Source organism: Phalacrocorax aristotelis, chromosome 2 (assembly GCF_949628215.1).
Source record: "Phalacrocorax aristotelis chromosome 2, bGulAri2.1, whole genome shotgun sequence".
Lineage (NCBI taxonomy): Eukaryota > Metazoa > Chordata > Aves > Suliformes > Phalacrocoracidae > Phalacrocorax > Phalacrocorax aristotelis.
Genome location: NC_134277.1, coordinates 158,278,813 through 158,298,238, shown reverse-complemented (window position 1 = coordinate 158,298,238; position 19,426 = coordinate 158,278,813). Strand labels below are relative to the sequence as shown.

At 40.6% G+C, this 19,426-nt stretch overlaps 1 protein-coding gene across 2 annotated transcripts in view; it reads left to right on the top strand.

The window, feature by feature from the left end:
• Positions 1-9,364, top strand: part of ADCY8 (adenylate cyclase 8) — a 137,992-nt gene extending 128,628 nt beyond the window's left edge. For both annotated transcript variants that reach the window (XM_075085835.1, XM_075085836.1), the window contains 3 exons: positions 4,705-4,797; positions 7,134-7,248; positions 8,792-9,364. In XM_075085835.1, the coding sequence (XP_074941936.1) occupies positions 4,705-4,797; positions 7,134-7,248; positions 8,792-9,279 (696 nt within the window). In that variant the 3' untranslated portion in view covers positions 9,280-9,364. The remainder of the gene's footprint in view (positions 1-4,704; positions 4,798-7,133; positions 7,249-8,791) is intronic.
• Positions 9,365-19,426: the final 10,062 nt, after the last annotated feature.

The following is a 19,426-nucleotide window of genomic DNA, read 5'->3' as shown; positions in this document are numbered from 1 at the left end:
AAAGGGATAATTGACTTTCCTGCATTTTTTAAAAAACCAAAGATACCTGTTCCTATGCCAGAATCTCAATATGAACCCAGATCAGGGTCTTAACTGCACCTTCAACCTTTCTCACCCTGGGCATCTGCATGAGGAATGTTCATAGCATGGTAGCTCATAAAAACTAGACCAAGGTTAAGATTACCAGGCTCTGAGAGCCAATGAAATTGAGAGTTTATCCATATAATTGGTCAGATCCTAAAATTACTAGTGGGAAATAGAAAAATTCACAGGGGTTTCATCCCTGTGTATTTTAGTAGAAAACAAAACTACTCTGCTATGAGAAGAGCTCTGTAACATGCTGAGCTCCTGTACTCCTTTCCCTGTAGGTATAAATACCTGATTCTTATGTCTGAGATCTTGCGCAGCTGTCAGCATGCTTCTTGATTAATAGTTTTGTTTTTCTTTCCAGATCTGATTAAAATTATTACAGCTCAAACTTAATGCAAAGTCTATTGCTATGAATTAATTTAAGATATTTTGTCATGCACATTCATGTAATCTTCACAACAAAATTCCATTGCTGCTGTGACGATTACTGAAGACAAGGTTTTCATCAAAAGCCCTAACACAATATTACATTCAGGCCCCTAACACCTGCTCTGTAATTAATAAAGAACCTAATTAGGGACTATATTATGTCCCAGACATGTTTAGTTGAATAACAGATATGTTCTTGGTACGGGTAGTAAATGAAATTACGTGATCCCCTGCTGACTGCTAACCTACTTCCAGCACGGTCATGCCATTAGTTTGTTCAGTCTGAGCAATCTGAAAGGTGATATGCCAGACAGAGCAACTGAAGTGAGTAGTCCTACCCATGGAAAAGGAACCAGAAGCCGTTTCAGGTACGATATTTCAGGGCCAGCAATGTTTCCATGTAACTTGTTGACTGACACTACACGATGTCACATGATGTCTTGTTTTTCATGATGTTTCTTGCCAGGACTGTCTGATGTCTCAATACAGCCTTGGAAGCAAAATGCAGATGTGCAGCCTAAGAGCAGCACAGATCTGTTAGCCATGGGAAAACTTTTCTCCTCAGCGTCATGTGAATACCTCTGTAGAGATACCCGAACGTAGAATTCTTAGCACAGGAGTGTATGACATTGGTACCTGGTGCAATTTGAGATATCCTAGGTGATTTGAGACACCCACATGGGACTGTCAAGTCCCATATTGCACATTCAGAAAACTCATGCTGTCCTGGAACAAGTCATTGGAGGATTTTCAGGGAAGCATGCTCTAGATGATACCAGACATCCATGATTAGACAACTGAACTGAGTTCCTAATCTCAAATCAGATTCTACACTGTGAGTCCTCTCCTTTCCATACATAGATAGTCATAGTAGGGGTGATCTCTCTATAGGGCCAGGAAGATGTTTCTGAATGAAAGCAGTGGTAAAATTACAAATTGACCTGGTTTGGAAAGTGTGACACATGCACAAGAAAGAGATTTGGGTTATTTATTTCTTCTTTCTAGAGGAGTTTCTTTGTTACTGCAAAATAGAAGGCTTACAATCCAGATCTGTTATTTTGTTTTCCAGATAATGGAACTATGTTAGACAGTCAAAGCCAGTCAAACAAGAAATAGTGAATGGCAAAACAGAACCTAGCACCAACAACCGCATGGGGTAGGAGCCCACAGAGGAGTCGGGTTGTGACTGGGTCTTTCTTAGGGAGCCGGGGGAACCAGATCCAAAAGTCGGTCCTGGGGAATATGTGATTGACTCTTCTCAAAGCACAGCCTTTAGTCAGGGTTTTCTTTTTTTTTTTTCCCCCCTGATGGCTCACAAACCTGTTGATTTCCAAATTATCCAGGCTTCCTGTTGACTGAGGCAGAACGGAAGGTGTTGGTTTCTGGACTGAAAAACGTAGCTTTTTTTTAATTTAACATGTAGCATCATTACAGAATACAGTTATATATAATTTCCTATTTTGTACCCAAGCTCAAAGGTGCTGACAGGAACAGTTCATACATCAAAAAGCAAATATGAACATTGCAAATCTACTTTTATAATTACCCATTTTTTATGTCTGTAATCTTAAGACACATACAGGGCTAAACTCCCATTCTTAGAGATGTTACACTGAAAAAAAATAATATTGGAACATTTCTCCTGAAGATTATGAGTCTTGAAGGGATTTTTTTAAAGTGTAATATTCTTTCTAGCCTTTTAATCTTTCATTTATGTATCTTAGTGATGTTACAGTTGGGATTTGTGCTTTAATAAGAGCTTTCTAGTTCATAGGCTCTTTTCCTCCCCCATTTTCTTTATCCTGTAGTGATTTACACGGTGTTTATTACAACAGATTTTAATATATTATGTTGCCACAAATAGAGGTTTCAGCAGGACACAGGATCCTGCTTTCAGACTTCACTGATTACTTTGAAATTGTGTGCCATGTCCTGGAACATTCTCTTTTGTACTACTTTGTACATGTTTCATTGCGTGTGTATATCCCAGGGTCTGACCTCCACATAACCTTGGCTTGTACATGAATTGCGGCATCGAGCCATTAGTTGCGTTTCAGATACCAACCACATTCTAGTGTTTGAAAATGTTCCCTGGACTACCCTGGTAAATTAGCAAGCCTATTTAAAATGTTGTAACAAATAGCAGCTGATTTAGGACCGAGTTGGAATATCTTTCCCCAGTATCAAAACCCATCATCCTGTCATACTGTGAAGAAAGGAATTGGTAAATAAACCTGTATTTGAAGAGGGAAGGAACTATCTAACAGACAGAATAAAGCAGGAAAAAACAGAGATCTGGAAGCAGTAATGAATGAGAAGAAAAAAGATAACTTGAGATTATTTCTTCTGAACTACCTCACAGCCATGAGGTTCGTTCTTTCTTAAAGAGAGTAATTTTAGATATTTATCATACATTTTAAATTACTGTGCTGTTTGTTGTTGCTTCCAGCAACCATCTGGAAATTAAAATATAGGCTGTTTTAACCAAGACCATTTTTCCCTCTTGCCCACACACCTGGTGCTCTCAGACTGCTCACAAAAGCAAAGCTACAAGATACGATCTTTTTCTTTAAGAGAGCAGTTGGAAGAGCTGCCCTTGTAGGAGGGAAACGTAGATAATGGGTTTTCTGGCAGTTTGAAGAAAAACAAGAAGCAGGTCAAGTTTTTGGACTTTCCTGACTTGGAAGGGAGCCATTAACCATATGGCTTTGTGTTCCCTGAGCACAGTGCTGTGCAGCCTCCCATTAGAGACAGATGGCGTGATATCTGTACACGAACAGCAAAGCTTCCAAGACCCCGGCGCTCTGGCTGACGTACACTGTGGTTAGTTCAATGGCAGGGGATATTTCATGTTATGCCTTTGGTATGTTTCCCCCTTTGAATGAAATAATCCCTTTAGTTTTTAATTGACAGGAAACTCAAACCCACAAGATGGAAAAAGAATGCATGACAGTGTATAAAAGAAGGGGGAAATGCTTCATTAAATTTTTACTTCACCACAGCAAGAATTTGTTTAATTTAAAACCCAGCTAAGTTGAGCCTTTAGAACTGAAAGTTTGAAATTCCTTGTCTCTGTGAACTGTATTTTTTTTCTTCCAGGACTGCCTATCCACATCAATACTTAAATTTATTAGATACCATACTGCTTATCATGAAGTTTCTCAGGCTATTTCAGTATTAACATGAGCAATACACATTTTTAAAGCCTATGATGAGGTGATATGTGCCCATATCCCACATAAAGCTCTATTGTCATTGATAGAGTTTACAACCTGGACTCTACTTCCCTGTCTCCAGGGATGTAAGGCTCTGTCTTCTGTTTCATGCAAAGTCCTAAGTTAAACTGTGATTATGGACTTGGAATAGGAACCAAACTGTCACTCCCACACCACTCAGTGCATTAGTCACTAGACTAGATTTATTCTTCGTCTTGCAGATTCTCAATATGACAAGATCTTTGTGCATACCTAGCAACTATAGCTATCTCAAAAAGGATATAGGTGTTTACCACTTCCCATTGGTTTTCTGTATTTTTTGTAGAAGGGGAAAATACATAACAAAAGTGCAGAATGAATAACCAGTGTTAGGTCTGAATGTAAGTAGAGAGAAGTATGGGATACAGGAGGGCATGATCTCTCATAGCAGTTCTTTGGAGGCATCTACCTTCATCCATTGACTTTGTAAGATGGTTAAAATGGTTATTCTAAGTGGACTGAATTCCCTTTAACACTGGTCTCATCACCTGAAATGTTGCTGTAGCAGCACTTAATATGTGAACTGAGTTCCTCCAAAATAAATTTAGGAACACTTTTTAGTGATCAAGCTGTCTTATATTCACACACAAATATGCAGAGAGTTTATCTTCACTAATCTTCAGTGATTATACCTCTGGAAATGCAGGACTCACCTTCATTTAAGTTAGGCTGGAATATGTATGCCTTGTATCATCCATTATGCGATTCACCAAACAGCTGTACAGAGCACAGCGGAATTTAGCTTGAATGCACTCTGCGAGCGGATGATGTTGCAAAGTGTCTCAGCTCAGTGTGCCCCAGAACCCAGAACAGACTGTACACCATGACCAACTGGAAGACACCATGAGTGTAATGATTGATTTTTATATCTGTGGAAGCATTTTGCATAAAGAATTACAGAAGTAACTGTGTTTTTTTACATATGTATTAGTTACTAGGTGAAGAGAGATTTCAAGATATTGAAAAAATTAAAACAATTGGCAGCACATACATGGCCGTGTCAGGATTATCACCAGAAAAACAGGTAAGAGAATAGTTTTCTTTAAGAAGCGAAGCTTTTGGTCTGTCCGAACATTCATATTAGAGAATATTAATGTTATCTTTCTGATGTTCGTAGAGCTGTGTTTGCTAAATGAAAATAGACATTTGGGGCTTCTGGTAGACAACAGTTGCACTTCCTGATGAATTGAAATGCCACCTTGTGCTCCGAACAAGAACCATATGGATTCTTTCCTCAAATTTAGGTTTAGAGGAGAGAAAAAAAGAATCTCCTGTCAGTCACACTGATGTGAATCTAGAGCAGCTCTATCTATATCTTCGGACATACTCTAAAGTTATCACTGTAACTCAGGCTGGAACCTGGCTAACAGCCTCCAATAATCTATGAAGTGAGCAGATCCATTAACTGACAGCATACTTATGCAAGTGTAAGGCTTCATTTATACATTTTTGTGATGATGTAGCTGTATATCTACAGCCGGCACAATACACTACACATCAGAAAGAAAGCAGACCCGTAAGTTCAACTGAAGAACATCACAAAGCCAGAAGCCTGCACGCTACCCTCGCTTGCAGAGCACAAACCAAGCTGAGGGAAAAAATCAACCACAGAGGACACATGCACAGTCACAGCCAAAAACCTCAGATAAGTCAGATGAGAGAAACACATTCATAATTACACCCAAGCATATGCCTGAAAATGGGGTCTCCAAAGGAATTAGATGAGGTTCTAAAATACATCCAGTGAGAAGGTGGCTGTTGCTGAAATCTGTCTTGCTTGGCAACTGGTGCCTCTCCCCAAGGAAAAGCACCACAAAAAAGGGTGTGCTGCCCCAGAGCAACCACAGCACGGGAATCCGATCTGCCCACGTCGATTGCAACTGCCAGGAAAGCAGAAGCTGGATTAGTATGAGCTTTATAAACTAGAAAACGTCCGTTGTTTTTTTCGCATACATTATAAAACATGTGGAGTGTAACTAGCTGAGCGTTTCCCACCTACAGAGTAACAAGTGATGCTGGCAGCTAGAAATCCACAAAACTAGACATGCATGAGATTTTTGTTTGTTCCAACTCAAAATGCTTCTGTATGGAGATGAGCAAAGAAGGACTGAACATCATGGAGGTAGATGGTTATAGCTACACAGCTCCTAACCACTTCTTCTGACTCTTGATGTGGGTAAAAATTCAAAGGGAGAAAATCTTTACCGCATTTCCAAGACTGATTAACTCATCCTTTTTCTTGAATTATAATAGCCTAATGGAATTTTTATGTATTTAGGTATGTTAAGTATTTATTTATACTTATCTTCATACATACATGACTCTCACCTTGTCAGCATCTAAGAGGTGAGGGCTGCCAAGGGAGGTTGGCATGCTGTGCGTTGAATGAGACTGAGGACAAGGACCGAGCATGGTGTGAACAGAACAGGGTGATGCCAGGGAGATGCTTATATTCAGTATTAAACACTGAGGATGATGAAAATTGCAAAGGGCTGGACTGCATGACCCGGGGCAGGGCTTGTAGTGCTTCATTTCTATGGACTGGAAATTTATTTGATGAAAGAATTACCTGGCTTCAGAATAGATGACACAACATCATGCCATTATTGGGCCAAAACCATGGCTGTTCCTTATTCCACTCTCTACTCAGAGAAACAATTAAGGAGTTCCCTCTCCTCCCTTGAGAGTCCCTGTCCCACCATCTGCTCTGTTGGTCCTGGTCCCCATGTGTATATCAACTGCCATGTAGGAATGGAAAAGAGGGGATGGAGCAGGGAGTGACTTGACTGCTCTAAGCAGAGGCTTAGCATAATGAGCTACAGAATAGCCTTTTCTCTCCCACTTAACCAGTCGCAGGTTGCCTGACTTGCCCTGTTGTTCCTGTCACTATTCCATCCCCGAGAACACTGGAATTGGTGCTTTTCCTAGGTGACAGTTTCAGCAAAGGAGAATTATGTCTTTCACTTCTTTCGCTCTGCTTCTTCATTACCTGGATCATCCCTAGTTCTCACTAGTTTTCATCCCTTACACCTTGGCTATCTCAATCCTCTCTATACTTTCTTTCTCAACCTTAGATAGATTTCACATGCCTCATTAATTCCCATGATTGCCTGGCAAATTACTGACAGAAAATTACTTTCTTCAGTACTTCATGCTAAGCTTGTCTGTACCCAGGTGTAGAAGTGTTGTAATGTAAATGGGAAGCATTACCATTAATAATACCCTGCCTCTCTTGGATGTAGTATGTTGAGACTGTTCTTACAAATCCCAAATTCAGATACTTGGCACTTGGTGGGTATGGGTGGGAGTTGGGCAAATGCAAAACTTTTCTAAGATATCGGTTTATAACTTACTCCTCAGCAATGTGAAGACAAATGGGGGCATTTGTGTGCTCTGGCTGACTTCTCCATAGCTCTGAATGAAAGCATACAGGAGATCAACAAGCATTCGTTTAACAACTTTGAACTCCGTATTGGTAAGCATAGTTCAAACATGAGAATTAAAATGGGGTTTTATCTGCAAGGTCTAGATGATCCCTGAGGTCCCTTCCAACCTGTTATTCTGTGTGTGCGTGTGTGTGATCCAACTTTGTAAGTGCATGCCAGGAGCATTGCAAGGACATGTAATTTTAAAGACTCCCTTTTTTTCAAAGTTACTTCATCCCAGGCAAATTTAGAAATAATACCCTGTTTGCAGAATATGGGCCCTGATTTGCAGACTGCAGAAGCTCAAAGGTTTAGGGAAATGTGAATACACAATTAAACTACTGTCTTTAAGAATTGTAGCTAAGAGCCTATAGGTATAACACAAAAAGTGACCTGGGCACCCCAGACCTAACCCCAGGACTGATACTGGCTTGCACAGTCTCTAATTAACCTCCCTGTCTTAGATTTTTCTTCAGTAAAGGAGCAATAGTAGCTTAGCCTAAACCCTGTGTGCAGTACTTTGGTTTTGGACAAAAATTGAATTCCAGTTCTGACCTGACCTTTCCCAGTGGCAGCAGCTCCCAGTTGCTGTGATGGGGAAGCTGTTGTGCTGGATGGGACATCCTGCATCACTAGTAGGATGGAACATGAAAAGATGGCCTGAATATATGGCATGAGGCAGGAGCAAATGTGATGGCTTCTCATGCTGACTGAATCACAGGCCAAAACCAAAAAAACACCCAGAAGAAACATGTCCCTTACAGGCAACTCTGCCATAAAAAAGCTGAAGTATATTCATCAGTCACAGGAGGAGGGTCACAGCACCACTACGTGTGATCTACGCTTCCTAACAGTTTTGAACAGAAAACTTCCAGTTCCCAAGATTTCTCAGGGAACATTCATCCACCCTTAGTAAGCATGGATCACTTGCAAGGATTTCATAGAGCATAAATGCAACAGTATTTGGAAACCATTTCTAACACCAATTTAAAAAAATAATTTTTTTAAATTAAAAACTAAAATCCTTTTCCCAAAGATATGCCTTTCACTATCACTAATGTATTCTTAAAACACTGTAGAAAAAAAATAGTATCTTCTATATTATTACTTGCCTTGGATCTTACAATCTTACAACATACAGTCTTTCAATAACTTTGTGGAATACTTTAATATTTTCACTCCATGGAACATAAGAATGTAATTTCTTAGCTGTATAGCACTAACAAGGTTGCCTTCAACAAATGTAGCCCCAGAAAGATCCTTCCAGAGAGATCTTTCCTACTACTTAAGAATCAGTTTGCAGGAGCCTTGGCAATAGTGTGCAGAACACAGATGATATGTAAGTATTGTGGTTCCACTGTGTCGGACGTCCTGTAAAAGAACTCTGTGGATATCACTTTTCATGTTTTCTAGCTTTTTTGGCCTTTTTTCCTTACTTTCTTTGTATATACACCTCTTCCTTAAGCTTAGAGATAAGTATATCTAAACCAGGCTTCATCTGGTTCTTGAGTGCAAACACAGTTTTCAGCCATTCTTGTCTAACTGGCCAGCTCTTCTCAACTTTTTTTTCCTTTTCTTTTTTTTTTTTAATAGGGATTAGTCATGGCTCTGTCGTAGCGGGAGTTATCGGTGCTAAGAAACCCCAATATGATATCTGGGGCAAAACAGTTAATTTAGCAAGTCGAATGGACAGCACAGGTGTTAGTGACAAAATACAAGTGCCTGAAGAAACGTATCTGATCCTGAAGGACCGGGGATTTGCCTTCGACTACCGAGGAGAGATTTATGTCAAAGGTATCAGTGAACAGGAAGGAAAAATCAAAACATATTTTCTTCTAGGAAGAGTTCAACCAAATCCTTTAATCTTACAACCAAGAAAACTGACTGGACAGTATTCATTAGCAGCTGTTGTATTAGGACTTGTACAGTCTCTTAACAGGCAAAAACAGAAGCAAATCCTTAATGAGAACAATAACTCTGGAATCATAAAAGGACATTACAACCGGAGGACTTTGCTCACTCCCGGTGGATCTGAGGCAGCAGCTGAGGCAGAGGGGGCTGACAAAACAGAATTGCCATAATCAGCATTTTGTTTGTGTTCTTTTTTTTGTATTTCTTTTATATATAAAAATAAATATACAAATAAAAAGGGTTTAATTTTTTTTAGAAGAAGTGTGGTTATTTTCTGGTGTGATATTTCTGTGAGATTCAGATTTCTACATTTTAACAAACGGTGCCAGCATCTCTCCCCCAAGTTGTGATTAACCTCTGAATGCCCAGACATAGGAGCTGTAGGCTAGTGCTCTGCTGTGCCAGTTACCTGTAGAAGGGGGCAAGAATAAACCCCTGGCTGAAGGGATTTAGAACATAAATTTGTGTAGGGAGTTAATCACGGGGAAAGGAGGCAACACTGTCCATGTTTTTTGGGTGAAAGCAAAGGCATAAGGAGATTGAGTAGGTTCTTCTCTCCTTTAGTTGTGTTCAAGTAGAGTTATATGCTTCTAAGCTAGTTGACTCACGTCCATAACAGCCAGGGAAAAGCTGGTTGATACAGCCAAAGGATTTTAAGGTATACCTATCTGGGAGATAAATGAGGTGGATCTTATCCTAAACCTACTAATTCCATTGATTCCACTGGCTGTGGGCTGTTAAAACAGACTAAAGCATCCTCCTCATAAGCTGGTGACTGCACTGTAGACAGAAAAATCACATGTCAGTATCCACCTGACCTCTTGCACCCGTGCCAGGAGGTCAAAACTCTCCTGTAGGCACTATGTCATATCTGTCAGTTTCATTTGGAGGGCTCAAATGCACGATGGTACCTTGACCGGCACAAGACACCTATGTATGGATGACAGATTTAGATCTTGAATGATGTGTCTGGAGCTTACAGCTGAGTCTATTGTCCAGTCAAGGAATTAATCAAATTCTCTGGAGTCACTTTCCAGGGTTTAGCGCTCAACCCCATCACCAGTCTGTGCTTTTCCTAAAATAAGGACTCTCTGAGGCTGTAAAATGAGTATGTGCTGAAGTACAGCAGGAGATAAAGCTCACTGCTAAACTCCTGCCCAGTTGTCTGAAGAGGGAGGGAGCCAATACTGAGGATACCTCAAATTATTTGTGTGCCAGCACAGAGACAGTCCTGCTGGGATGCTATAATGGCACACCTAGAGGCTACAAGCTCTGCATCAAAAGGAGGATAACTTTCGGGTGGATGGCTAATATATAGCACAGGTTCCTATATGCATCAGTGCCGTGACTCATACTTAGCTGTAAAGTGCACAAATGAACCTCTCATCAAGCCTGTATGTTCAAAGGAGCTGGGTTTGTCTCAGTAAATATTATCTTTAAAATAAATCACAGATGGAAGCAGCAGAACCTCTAATCACACAGCAGTTCCCAGACAAGACCCCACACAACCAATTAGTGCAACATATGGGTTGTTTGTAAATACGAGCCTTGCTTTTTACCGGCTGTTACCCACTCCTTAATGAAAACTGGGGTTTCTTGGGAGCATTACCGCTGGACCGGGCACATTTTTATAGAGATGGCCAGTATGGCTAGGAAATCTTGGTTCCTACATTTTATGAGACACCATTGTTTACTAACGGAAGAGGAAGCAAAACATGAAAGTGTGTAAATGTAGTAAGATAAAAATAATCTGTTTCATTGTAAAATGGCCTGGTGAATGGGTATGTGGGGCAAAATTTAAACATCTGATTGCTGTCCTCAGAAGTTGAAAATAATAAAAATGACCAAATAAGTTTCAGAGAAAATTGTATCACTGAAGGATTGGTCTGAGCAGAAAGCAGATCAGTCTGAGGTGTTACACCCAGTGATAATGCTGCCACTAACTGAGCTGTCATTCCAAAATTATTTACTCCTTTGAATCTCCACAAACATCTTTTTAAATTTTTTTAATGCCACATAGGTAAAGCTGAGCCCTCATCTCACCCAGGCCCGTGCTGATACTGTAGGAGATGAAGATAAGGAAAGGCTAACATCTGAAGCAGTCAAATTAATTTTACTTTTACAGTGGTATTTGAGCACTAAAGAATGAATTTTTGGCTGATTTAAACAGCTCATTAACAGGTGTACTCTCCTTCACAGCTTATTTCTGTGCTGCATGGGTTCACTTCTGGTTCTCTAAACATTTAATTCTTGCTAAACACATATCCCAGCTGAACTGGTTTTCTAACACTCATCACTCCTGCCAACCCCTGTAACGACAATTAGCAATGAGTGGAAGGTGTGAACTAGGTAACAGGGTTGGAGACTGGAGCTGTGAGGGCAACTTCACTGCTTCTTAGCACAGGCCCAAATCTCCTGCTTCTTATCATAGGCACAGAGGGCTTTCTGTGTTATCCCTCTCAAAATCCCCATTAACATAACTATGTTCCCAAATAAAATTGTCTGCTAATGAGGCTGAGACTGTGTTGACCAGATAAAGAGCTTGTTAAATCAGTGCATTGCCATTACTAATTCTTCATTGAGGAATTTCACCTGTGACTGCTGCAGGTAAATCCCTGCTTGGGACTATTTGTTTACTCTAGATGGCTATTTGTCATCCCAGCCATTACACTGCTTGTTCCTTTTCCAAGTGTGATGACCTTAAAGGTTCAGCAATGTTATTTCTCATTGTAGCACCCATTTTTCAGTGGAGCGGCAGATATTATTTATCCTCTCAGTCTTGTAGTTTTACTCCATGACTTTATGGTCCCATTAGAGTATTTGGCTTTCCCTCACAACCCTACCTTCAGGATTTCTTATTCATACAGGATAGAATTGCTCATACAGAAAGGACCTATAAAGCCAAAACACCTGGTTAACATCCTTTGAAACATGCAGGCCTGGGTTAACAAAAGTAAATTGCCTTAATATTGTAACACTTTGGCCAAACCAGCTAGCCAATATTGAGAGCTTTCCTAGATTTTCCCCATTAAGAGAAGAAAGCCTTGGCAGAAACTGACTATGCTCTTTGATGTCATCTTATTTATTTGTACAAATGTGTACTACAGAAACAAACAGCAGCCAGCTGCTTGCTCAGAAATTTGTACCTCAGTCCCTCCAACAAGCTCCCTGCCGTAAGCTCTGCTGACTTAAATGTTTTCTAAACAAACAGGCTGAAATCCACAGCTTTCTTCTCTGAAAAGCAACATAAAATCAACTACATCAAGGGCAGTTTATGCCAGCTTTGAAGTAGTCATTCTTAATCATTAAAGCAGATGGAATGAAGACTATATGGACAATAGTTCTGTACCGAATGCATTACTCTGTAATGCTCCAAGTGCATATTTGCAACCATCACTCCTACATTCTAGCAAAGATCATATCTGTGGCAAGAGTGCTTGTCTGCAGGACAGTGAAAAGCTTTTAGTGTTGATCAGTTTATGCCATTCACCAATTTTAGTAATATCTACCCAGAAAGTCACAGTTAGGTACTGATATCTGCCAAGACATCTACTTCTAGCTCACATAAAGGCTCAAGACAGATGAGAGTTTACCTCTACTGAGAATACTGTGATAGGTGTGATATCATTTAGAAATATGTACTGAGAAAAAAAAGCAGTTAAAAAAAATAGTCCTTGCACAAAGAGGAAAAACATCACCACTATCCTCAGCTTTAATTCGTTCCTGATTACTTCACAGCCATTTGAACACACTTGAAAAGCACAGAAGAAAAAAAAAACAAAACCAAAACCTCATCTCATCCTTTTCTCATTAGCAGAAGTTCAGCTGCCTTTCCTAAGTGCAATGAGAGTCAAGGAGTTTATATAAATACCCAGCACAGCAAAAGTGGCTAATAGCCACATGTCCTGTCGCTGCACACTGTCAAGCTGCAACACAAGGAACAGAAAGCCTGGCTCCAGAGCTGACTTGACAAACACACAGCGAAATGATCAGAGGAGCAGGAAATAACATTAATCATTGTCGGTGGTACATGGTAAGCGTTATAATTGCACAGTCAACTTATTAACCTCCCCGTCAATCTTTTTATGTTGCTCAATGGCAGTGACACAATTAAGTGTTTGTGGTTTCCCCAGCTCTGTGCTTTGCTGGAGGAGGGGAAAAATAGGACTGTGGAGCAGTCGGCAGATGGGAGGGAAGGGGTGAAAATTCAATATGTATATCTCTAGGCACTTGAAACTTACTGCACTTCAGTTAGCATTTAAAAAATGCTTTCATGAGCTCTCATGTTAGAAGAAAATATTTCCTTGGTTTACCTAACTTTAGTAGATAAGGCTCAATTTAAAAAAAAACAAAAAACTTTTTTCTGTCCAGGTTCCACTAAGCTCTTTTTTAGGTGATGGCTGTCAGAGTTACACAGCCATCCAGAGACTGATTCATTCAGTTCTTTCATGTGAAAATGACAGCAATGTGCAGGGCTGGTTAGACAGCATCTCCTGTAAAATGCCACTCATGCTACTTCTCCTGATCCAGATCTCCCTCAGCCCAAGGTGGTTTTTTTTCTGGCTGATGAATATGTAATATTGATATGCTGAAGATCTCTCTGCTTCACAGTGCCTTTTGAGAGTCTTGAAATCAGTGCCTCCTTCAGCTTTGTAATATTTAAAAAAAAAGAAAAATAAAGAACCACCGTTGCCACATGGAGAAATAGAAGAAGAAATCTCAGCTGGTTTGCTGAAAATCTGAGGTTCTAAAAAAATAACACGTATGAAATGACTTGTGATTGTAAAACCCACTCCCAGCAGCAGTGACATGGGATACACTAAGGGATATTTTCAGAGCAACAGGATATTATAATTTTAATTAACTCATCAGTCACTTAATAAAAATACAACAGCCTCTTCCTACTCATCTTTCCTCACAAAGACTGTTGTGACAGGCTGTCAGTTTTCTAAGTTTCTATAAATCACCAAGTAATTCTGCTTCAGATGAGTGATTACCTCCTCTGGATGAACCCAGATCGATGCTCTCAAGCTACATCCGGGAGTCAGGGTTCACATCCCCATCTCTGGGGTCAGCATACTTTGTATGGGTAGGACCAAGGCTCCCAGCAAGCACCAGCTATTTCCCCATAGGCCTGCTCCTGAGAAAGGCAAGACCAGGGGCTTGGGCAGGCTGGAAGCTCCAGCCCAACACTTTTCCCATCTGAATGAGGGTGGGAAGGAGACCCTAGCAGGACCTATCCTACTAGGTAAGTCAAGACTTTGTCTTTACAGCCTAGGATTTTGTTAACAGCCTAGTTACCTGCCAGTTGTTGTAACAGCTGCTCAGCAGCTTGGCTGGCCAGACCTGCTCACGGGATAATGAGGGCACAGGGAATACTTCCGCTCCGTTCCACAGCTGACACTGCAGTATGCAGTCACCTGCCACCCCATTAAATTCCCCCTTTACTGAAAAGTAGTTTGGCAGGACCCATTAAATCTCTGAAATCATTGTATGGACGTTAGCAGGCAAGTTTTCCTGGAACCATGTCCAAAAATCCTTTTCTGTTGTTGGTTTTGATTGTTGGGGTTTTTTTTATTGCTTCCTGTAGAACAAACAGAAATCTGTGTTTTTGAGATTCCATTTTTTTATCCATTCAGAATTTATTCGGAAACAAAAACCACACTTGTGTCCAATACTTAAAGATTAACTCAAGCAGCAACATACCTTCCTCTTGCCCTCTCAGACAAGGTTGATCACGTGTCCATTTTACCTTAAGAATCCCTGCCATACTTCCCTCCCAGCAGTATTCCACCTTCAGTTCCATGAACTGTAAGGTTCATATACAGCATGTTTGCAAGGAGACCTCAGCCACCAATTCATACCATCTTTCGGCTCCCATTACTTTTAGACCTAGAGGACTAGACCAGAAGGGCCTTCATGGGCCTGAGAATGATGTAAAGATAAAAATTCTCCATCAAACAAGATCCAAGCTATTTTGAGCTTTACAGATAAAAGTCAAGATTTTATTTTCAGCTTTAAACTTACGGTGAACACAGAGAGTGCCAGTATCACCCATTGTCCCTAGAACACAGTTTCACGTTTTATGTTCACATTTGTTACTGCCTCCATATTTAATATGTATTCCCATGCAAAGCATATTGACATTAGCCAGTCTTGACTAGGCATGGCAACCCATGCCTTTGTATTCTCTCTCGTGGAGCATCACCTGATGAAAGTACAAGAAAGAAAAATCTGATGGCAAAAGCTGCAAGGTGAATTTCCACATTCAGACAGTTAGCCATACCTTAATTTGTTTTCTTTGATTAAGAGTCCAAAAAGCATGCTTACAGCTCCAGGCTGTTATCCCTTTTTTTTTTTTTTTAAACCCATGCTGGAATATGCCTTGTGGATGTCAGAAAGTACTGCATCTTAGCATCAACACAGTCGGGAAGAAGCTGGTTTTGTTCCATGTTACAACAGTTAAGAAATTACCAGTAAAACCAACAAACTAGCAAACAAAACCCAAAATAAACAAACAAAAACAACCCAACAAAACTCTTATTCTGTCTTTGGAGCAGAGACTAGTATCCAAGCAGATTTTCTCCTTTTAGGTGGAAGCCACTACATCTAGACAACAGCCATCACCACCTTTGCTCAAGGTCATAACTTCAGATCTGGGCACTTGACTTCTGTGTAAATCCATTTTAGATCTCAGACTCTTTCAGCCTTGGTTCACAGTTTTATAATAGTCTCAGTTACTCCATGGCCAGCAGGAGCAGGGCAGTGATGGTGCCCCTGTACTCGGCACTGGTGAGGCCCCACCTCAAATACTGTGTTCAGTTTTGGGCCCCTCACTATAAGAAAGAAGTTGAGTTGCTGGAGCTTGTCCAGAGAAGAGCAATGAAGCTGGTGAAAGGTCTAGAGAACAAATCTTGTGAGGAGTGGCTGAGGGAGCTGGGGGTTTTTAACCTGGAGAAAAGGAGGCTGAGAAGAGGCTGTAGAGCTCTCCACAGCTACCTGGAAGGAGGTTGTAGCAAGGTGGATATTGGTCTCTTCTCCCAAGTAACTAGTATTAGGATGAGAGGAAATGGCCTCAAGTTGTCCCAGGAGAGGTTTAGATTGGATATTAGGGAAAATGTCTTCACTGAAATGGTGGTCAGGCATTGGAACCGGCTGCCCAGGTAAGTGGTGGAGTCACCATCCCTGGGGGTATTTAAAATACATGTAAATGTGGTGCTTAGGGATATAGGTTAGTGGTGGACTTGGCAATGATAGGTTAATGGTTGGACCTGATGATCTTAGAGGTCTTTTCGAACCTAAATGATTCTATGACCTTGTGATCTCTAAGACTGTCAGAGATGACAAAAATGTGTTAATAAAATTTTTGCTGGAGGTCAGTGGCAGAACTGAGTCAAGCAATATGGGTTATGGAAATGAAGGCTTTGCTGGAGTTCATTGATGTCATTCCAATATATGAATACTCCTATGGGCCAAAAATAGCAGTTTCTTGCAACCTCTTTAAGCTAGTGAAGAAAAGCAGAACAAAAATAATGATGGGGAGTTAAACAAGGTCAAATTGGAAATAAAGCACATACTTTTGACAGCAAGCATGATTAACCACTGGAATAAACCACCATGAAAAACAGTAAATATATGATCTCCTGAAGAGTTCAAAACAAGATTATAGAAACCTTTGTGGAAGCTATGCTTTATTTAAATACAAGTGCCTGTGTCCACTGATGGGGGAACAATGAGGTTTTCTACAGTCTATGAAGTCCCTACAGGAAGACTGGGTATTTCAGTAATCTTTTTTCTAAATCCATTAATTCAGCATTCTCTCTTCACCACTGAGATTAACAACTAAAACAGAAGAAGGCAAAATCTACAGTCCTGGGAATGTTTCACAGCTCTTGCTAGTACTGACTGAAGATGAGGAAGGCAAACCTTTTCCATTTCATGCATTGATTCAGAGCCTGGAAAAAACATGATTTGTTGTATGTCTCCCTTTGTGGAAGGCACCGGAGGCGTTGCAAACCAGTGGCTCAGCTCACTGGCAGACACTCTACCAAGCTATTTAGCTTCCCTATCGCTTATATAACCACTTTATTGATTTTAGCAAAAAAACCCTCTCTAGTCAAGCATCAGGAAAGAAATTCAATTACTCCCCCAACTGCATTCCACCATTGCCACCCCACCGCCTCTCACTGTGCCATTTCTCCTTACTTACCCCAGTCATCAGACAATATCTTCCCATTACATTTTTTCTAAGTAAGGGCTGTGAGAGCCACTGGGGAAGAGCATTTGTTTCTTAACAGGAGTCTGCTCTCGGAGGATTTAGTGAGATCTCAGGAAATCTTTGTGTCGGTTGAGTTGTGTGGCCTTGGTTACAATGAGGGTGTTCATACTTTCCCTTATAACTAAAAATGTGGCCTTGAGTTAAATGGGTGAAGAATTCATTAGATGAGTAGTTTCTTATCATGATGTCTCCCTGTCATTTTTATATAAGTAAATGATATTACATATGTAAGATAGCCAGCCTAACAAGACTTCTGGAGGCTTTTGTTCCACAGCCAGAAAAGCTTCTGCTGAATAGAAAACATGGGATGCAGTAAAAGAAGAATGGAAATAAAAGTTTCCTGTGAAGCTGTGTGCAGGGAAGAGAGGCAGGCATGTTAAATGCTCAGAAAGTATCTTCCAAATAACCCAATTACCTGTTTGCAACCTGTAATTCTTGAGGCATCTCTCAAACTATTCAAAGGCTGACAAAAAGAATTTTTCCCCCCTCCCTCACTGAAATGAACCCTTACCTAATTCTGTCACCAAGATGAGAACAAGTTAAGTCCTAATATTTCACTTGGATTAGCAGTTCCCACCAAATGACAGAGGTGAGAGATTTTTACTGGAAAGTAGCAATGGCAAGGCAGAATAAAAGCCTCTGCTGCTTTGAATTATTAATAGTGTATCACCACAGTGCACATACCAATCACACTGTTCTCTTTTGTGGTGCCTCAGGAGAAAGGAGCATAGTTTCCAACCCACTTCAAGCCTTTCAAAACTGCTTTGAGTCCACCCAGCTGTTTCCTACCAGGGCTAGTTTCAGGGCAGGGCAGACTTCTTAAAGACATATCATCCTGCTCAGGGGCATGAAATGAGAAATTCATGTGGGTTATTTTGGGAAGGTATTTTCAACAGCATCTAAATGGAAGGAGATCAGTTTAGTGCTCCTAAATCCCTCAGGCTCCATTACAAAAAATAAAATTTGTAATTATATAAGTATATAATTGTGTCTTAATTGCAATGCACCATGATTCCCTTCTGGTTGCCTTTTTGCAGCTTATCCTACAGGTTCTGATGTTTAGTCTTTCCCTAATGCGTCTAACAGGCTTAAATGGTATCTCCGAGGCAGAGGAGCAGCTTCAAGACAACCAGAAGGTGTTTTGCTGGACACCTATCAATAGTGTCCTGGAATCGTTGTGACTCACAGGAAACACCAGCAAGCACAGCTCAGGGGCTTGACAGTGCTGTAGTTGCTGTGTCCAAATAAACACTCTGAAATACGATGACCTTGCTTTCCAACCAGTTTGAGGTTTAAGCTTCAGTGGACTAGAGACACTTCTTTACTTACAACCTCTCCTCTCTCATTCTCTCTTTCGATGGGTGAAAAGATTTAAGGTGTGGCAGCTTGTGGGGGGATCTTGAATCTCTCTCTTATTAGATTCTTTTACCCAGAAAACTTAAGATGTGTATTTCTGTGGCAGAAGATCACTTTTCATGGTTTGAAAGAAGAAAGCATTTTAAACCTGAAACAAATACAAGTGACACAGCAATATCTTTTTGTACCTGCAGGCACAATGAAACTAGTGGCCCGAGAGATGAAAGAGATGAAGCACACACAGCTGACCAAGTTACTAATTTTGACTCCCATAGCAGGGTCTAGCCTTCCTCAGGATAAATCCATCCTGCTTTTTGTGAGCCAGCCAGAAGCTGCTTTTGTGTAGGTACCTTCTTCACAACACCACCACAAGTAGATGCAGGGATAATGTATACACACCTGTGGTCATTGCCCGTGGGCACAGTTCTTCTGCAACTTATGTCCATGGACCAAGGTTTTTATTATCTTACACTGAAAGCACCTAGGGCTGAATAATCTAAACAAATTAGTTTTATGGCCCAGCACAAAATTAGCATTTATTTCTAACCTCAGTTGCTTCTAATCTATGACCTGGAGCCTGTCCTGCAATTTCTATCCCAACCAGAGGGACAGCAAATACTTTCTTCAATGGTACACACTTTGAGCATTCATAGGAACCTAACTCCTCCCAGCTGCATCTGATG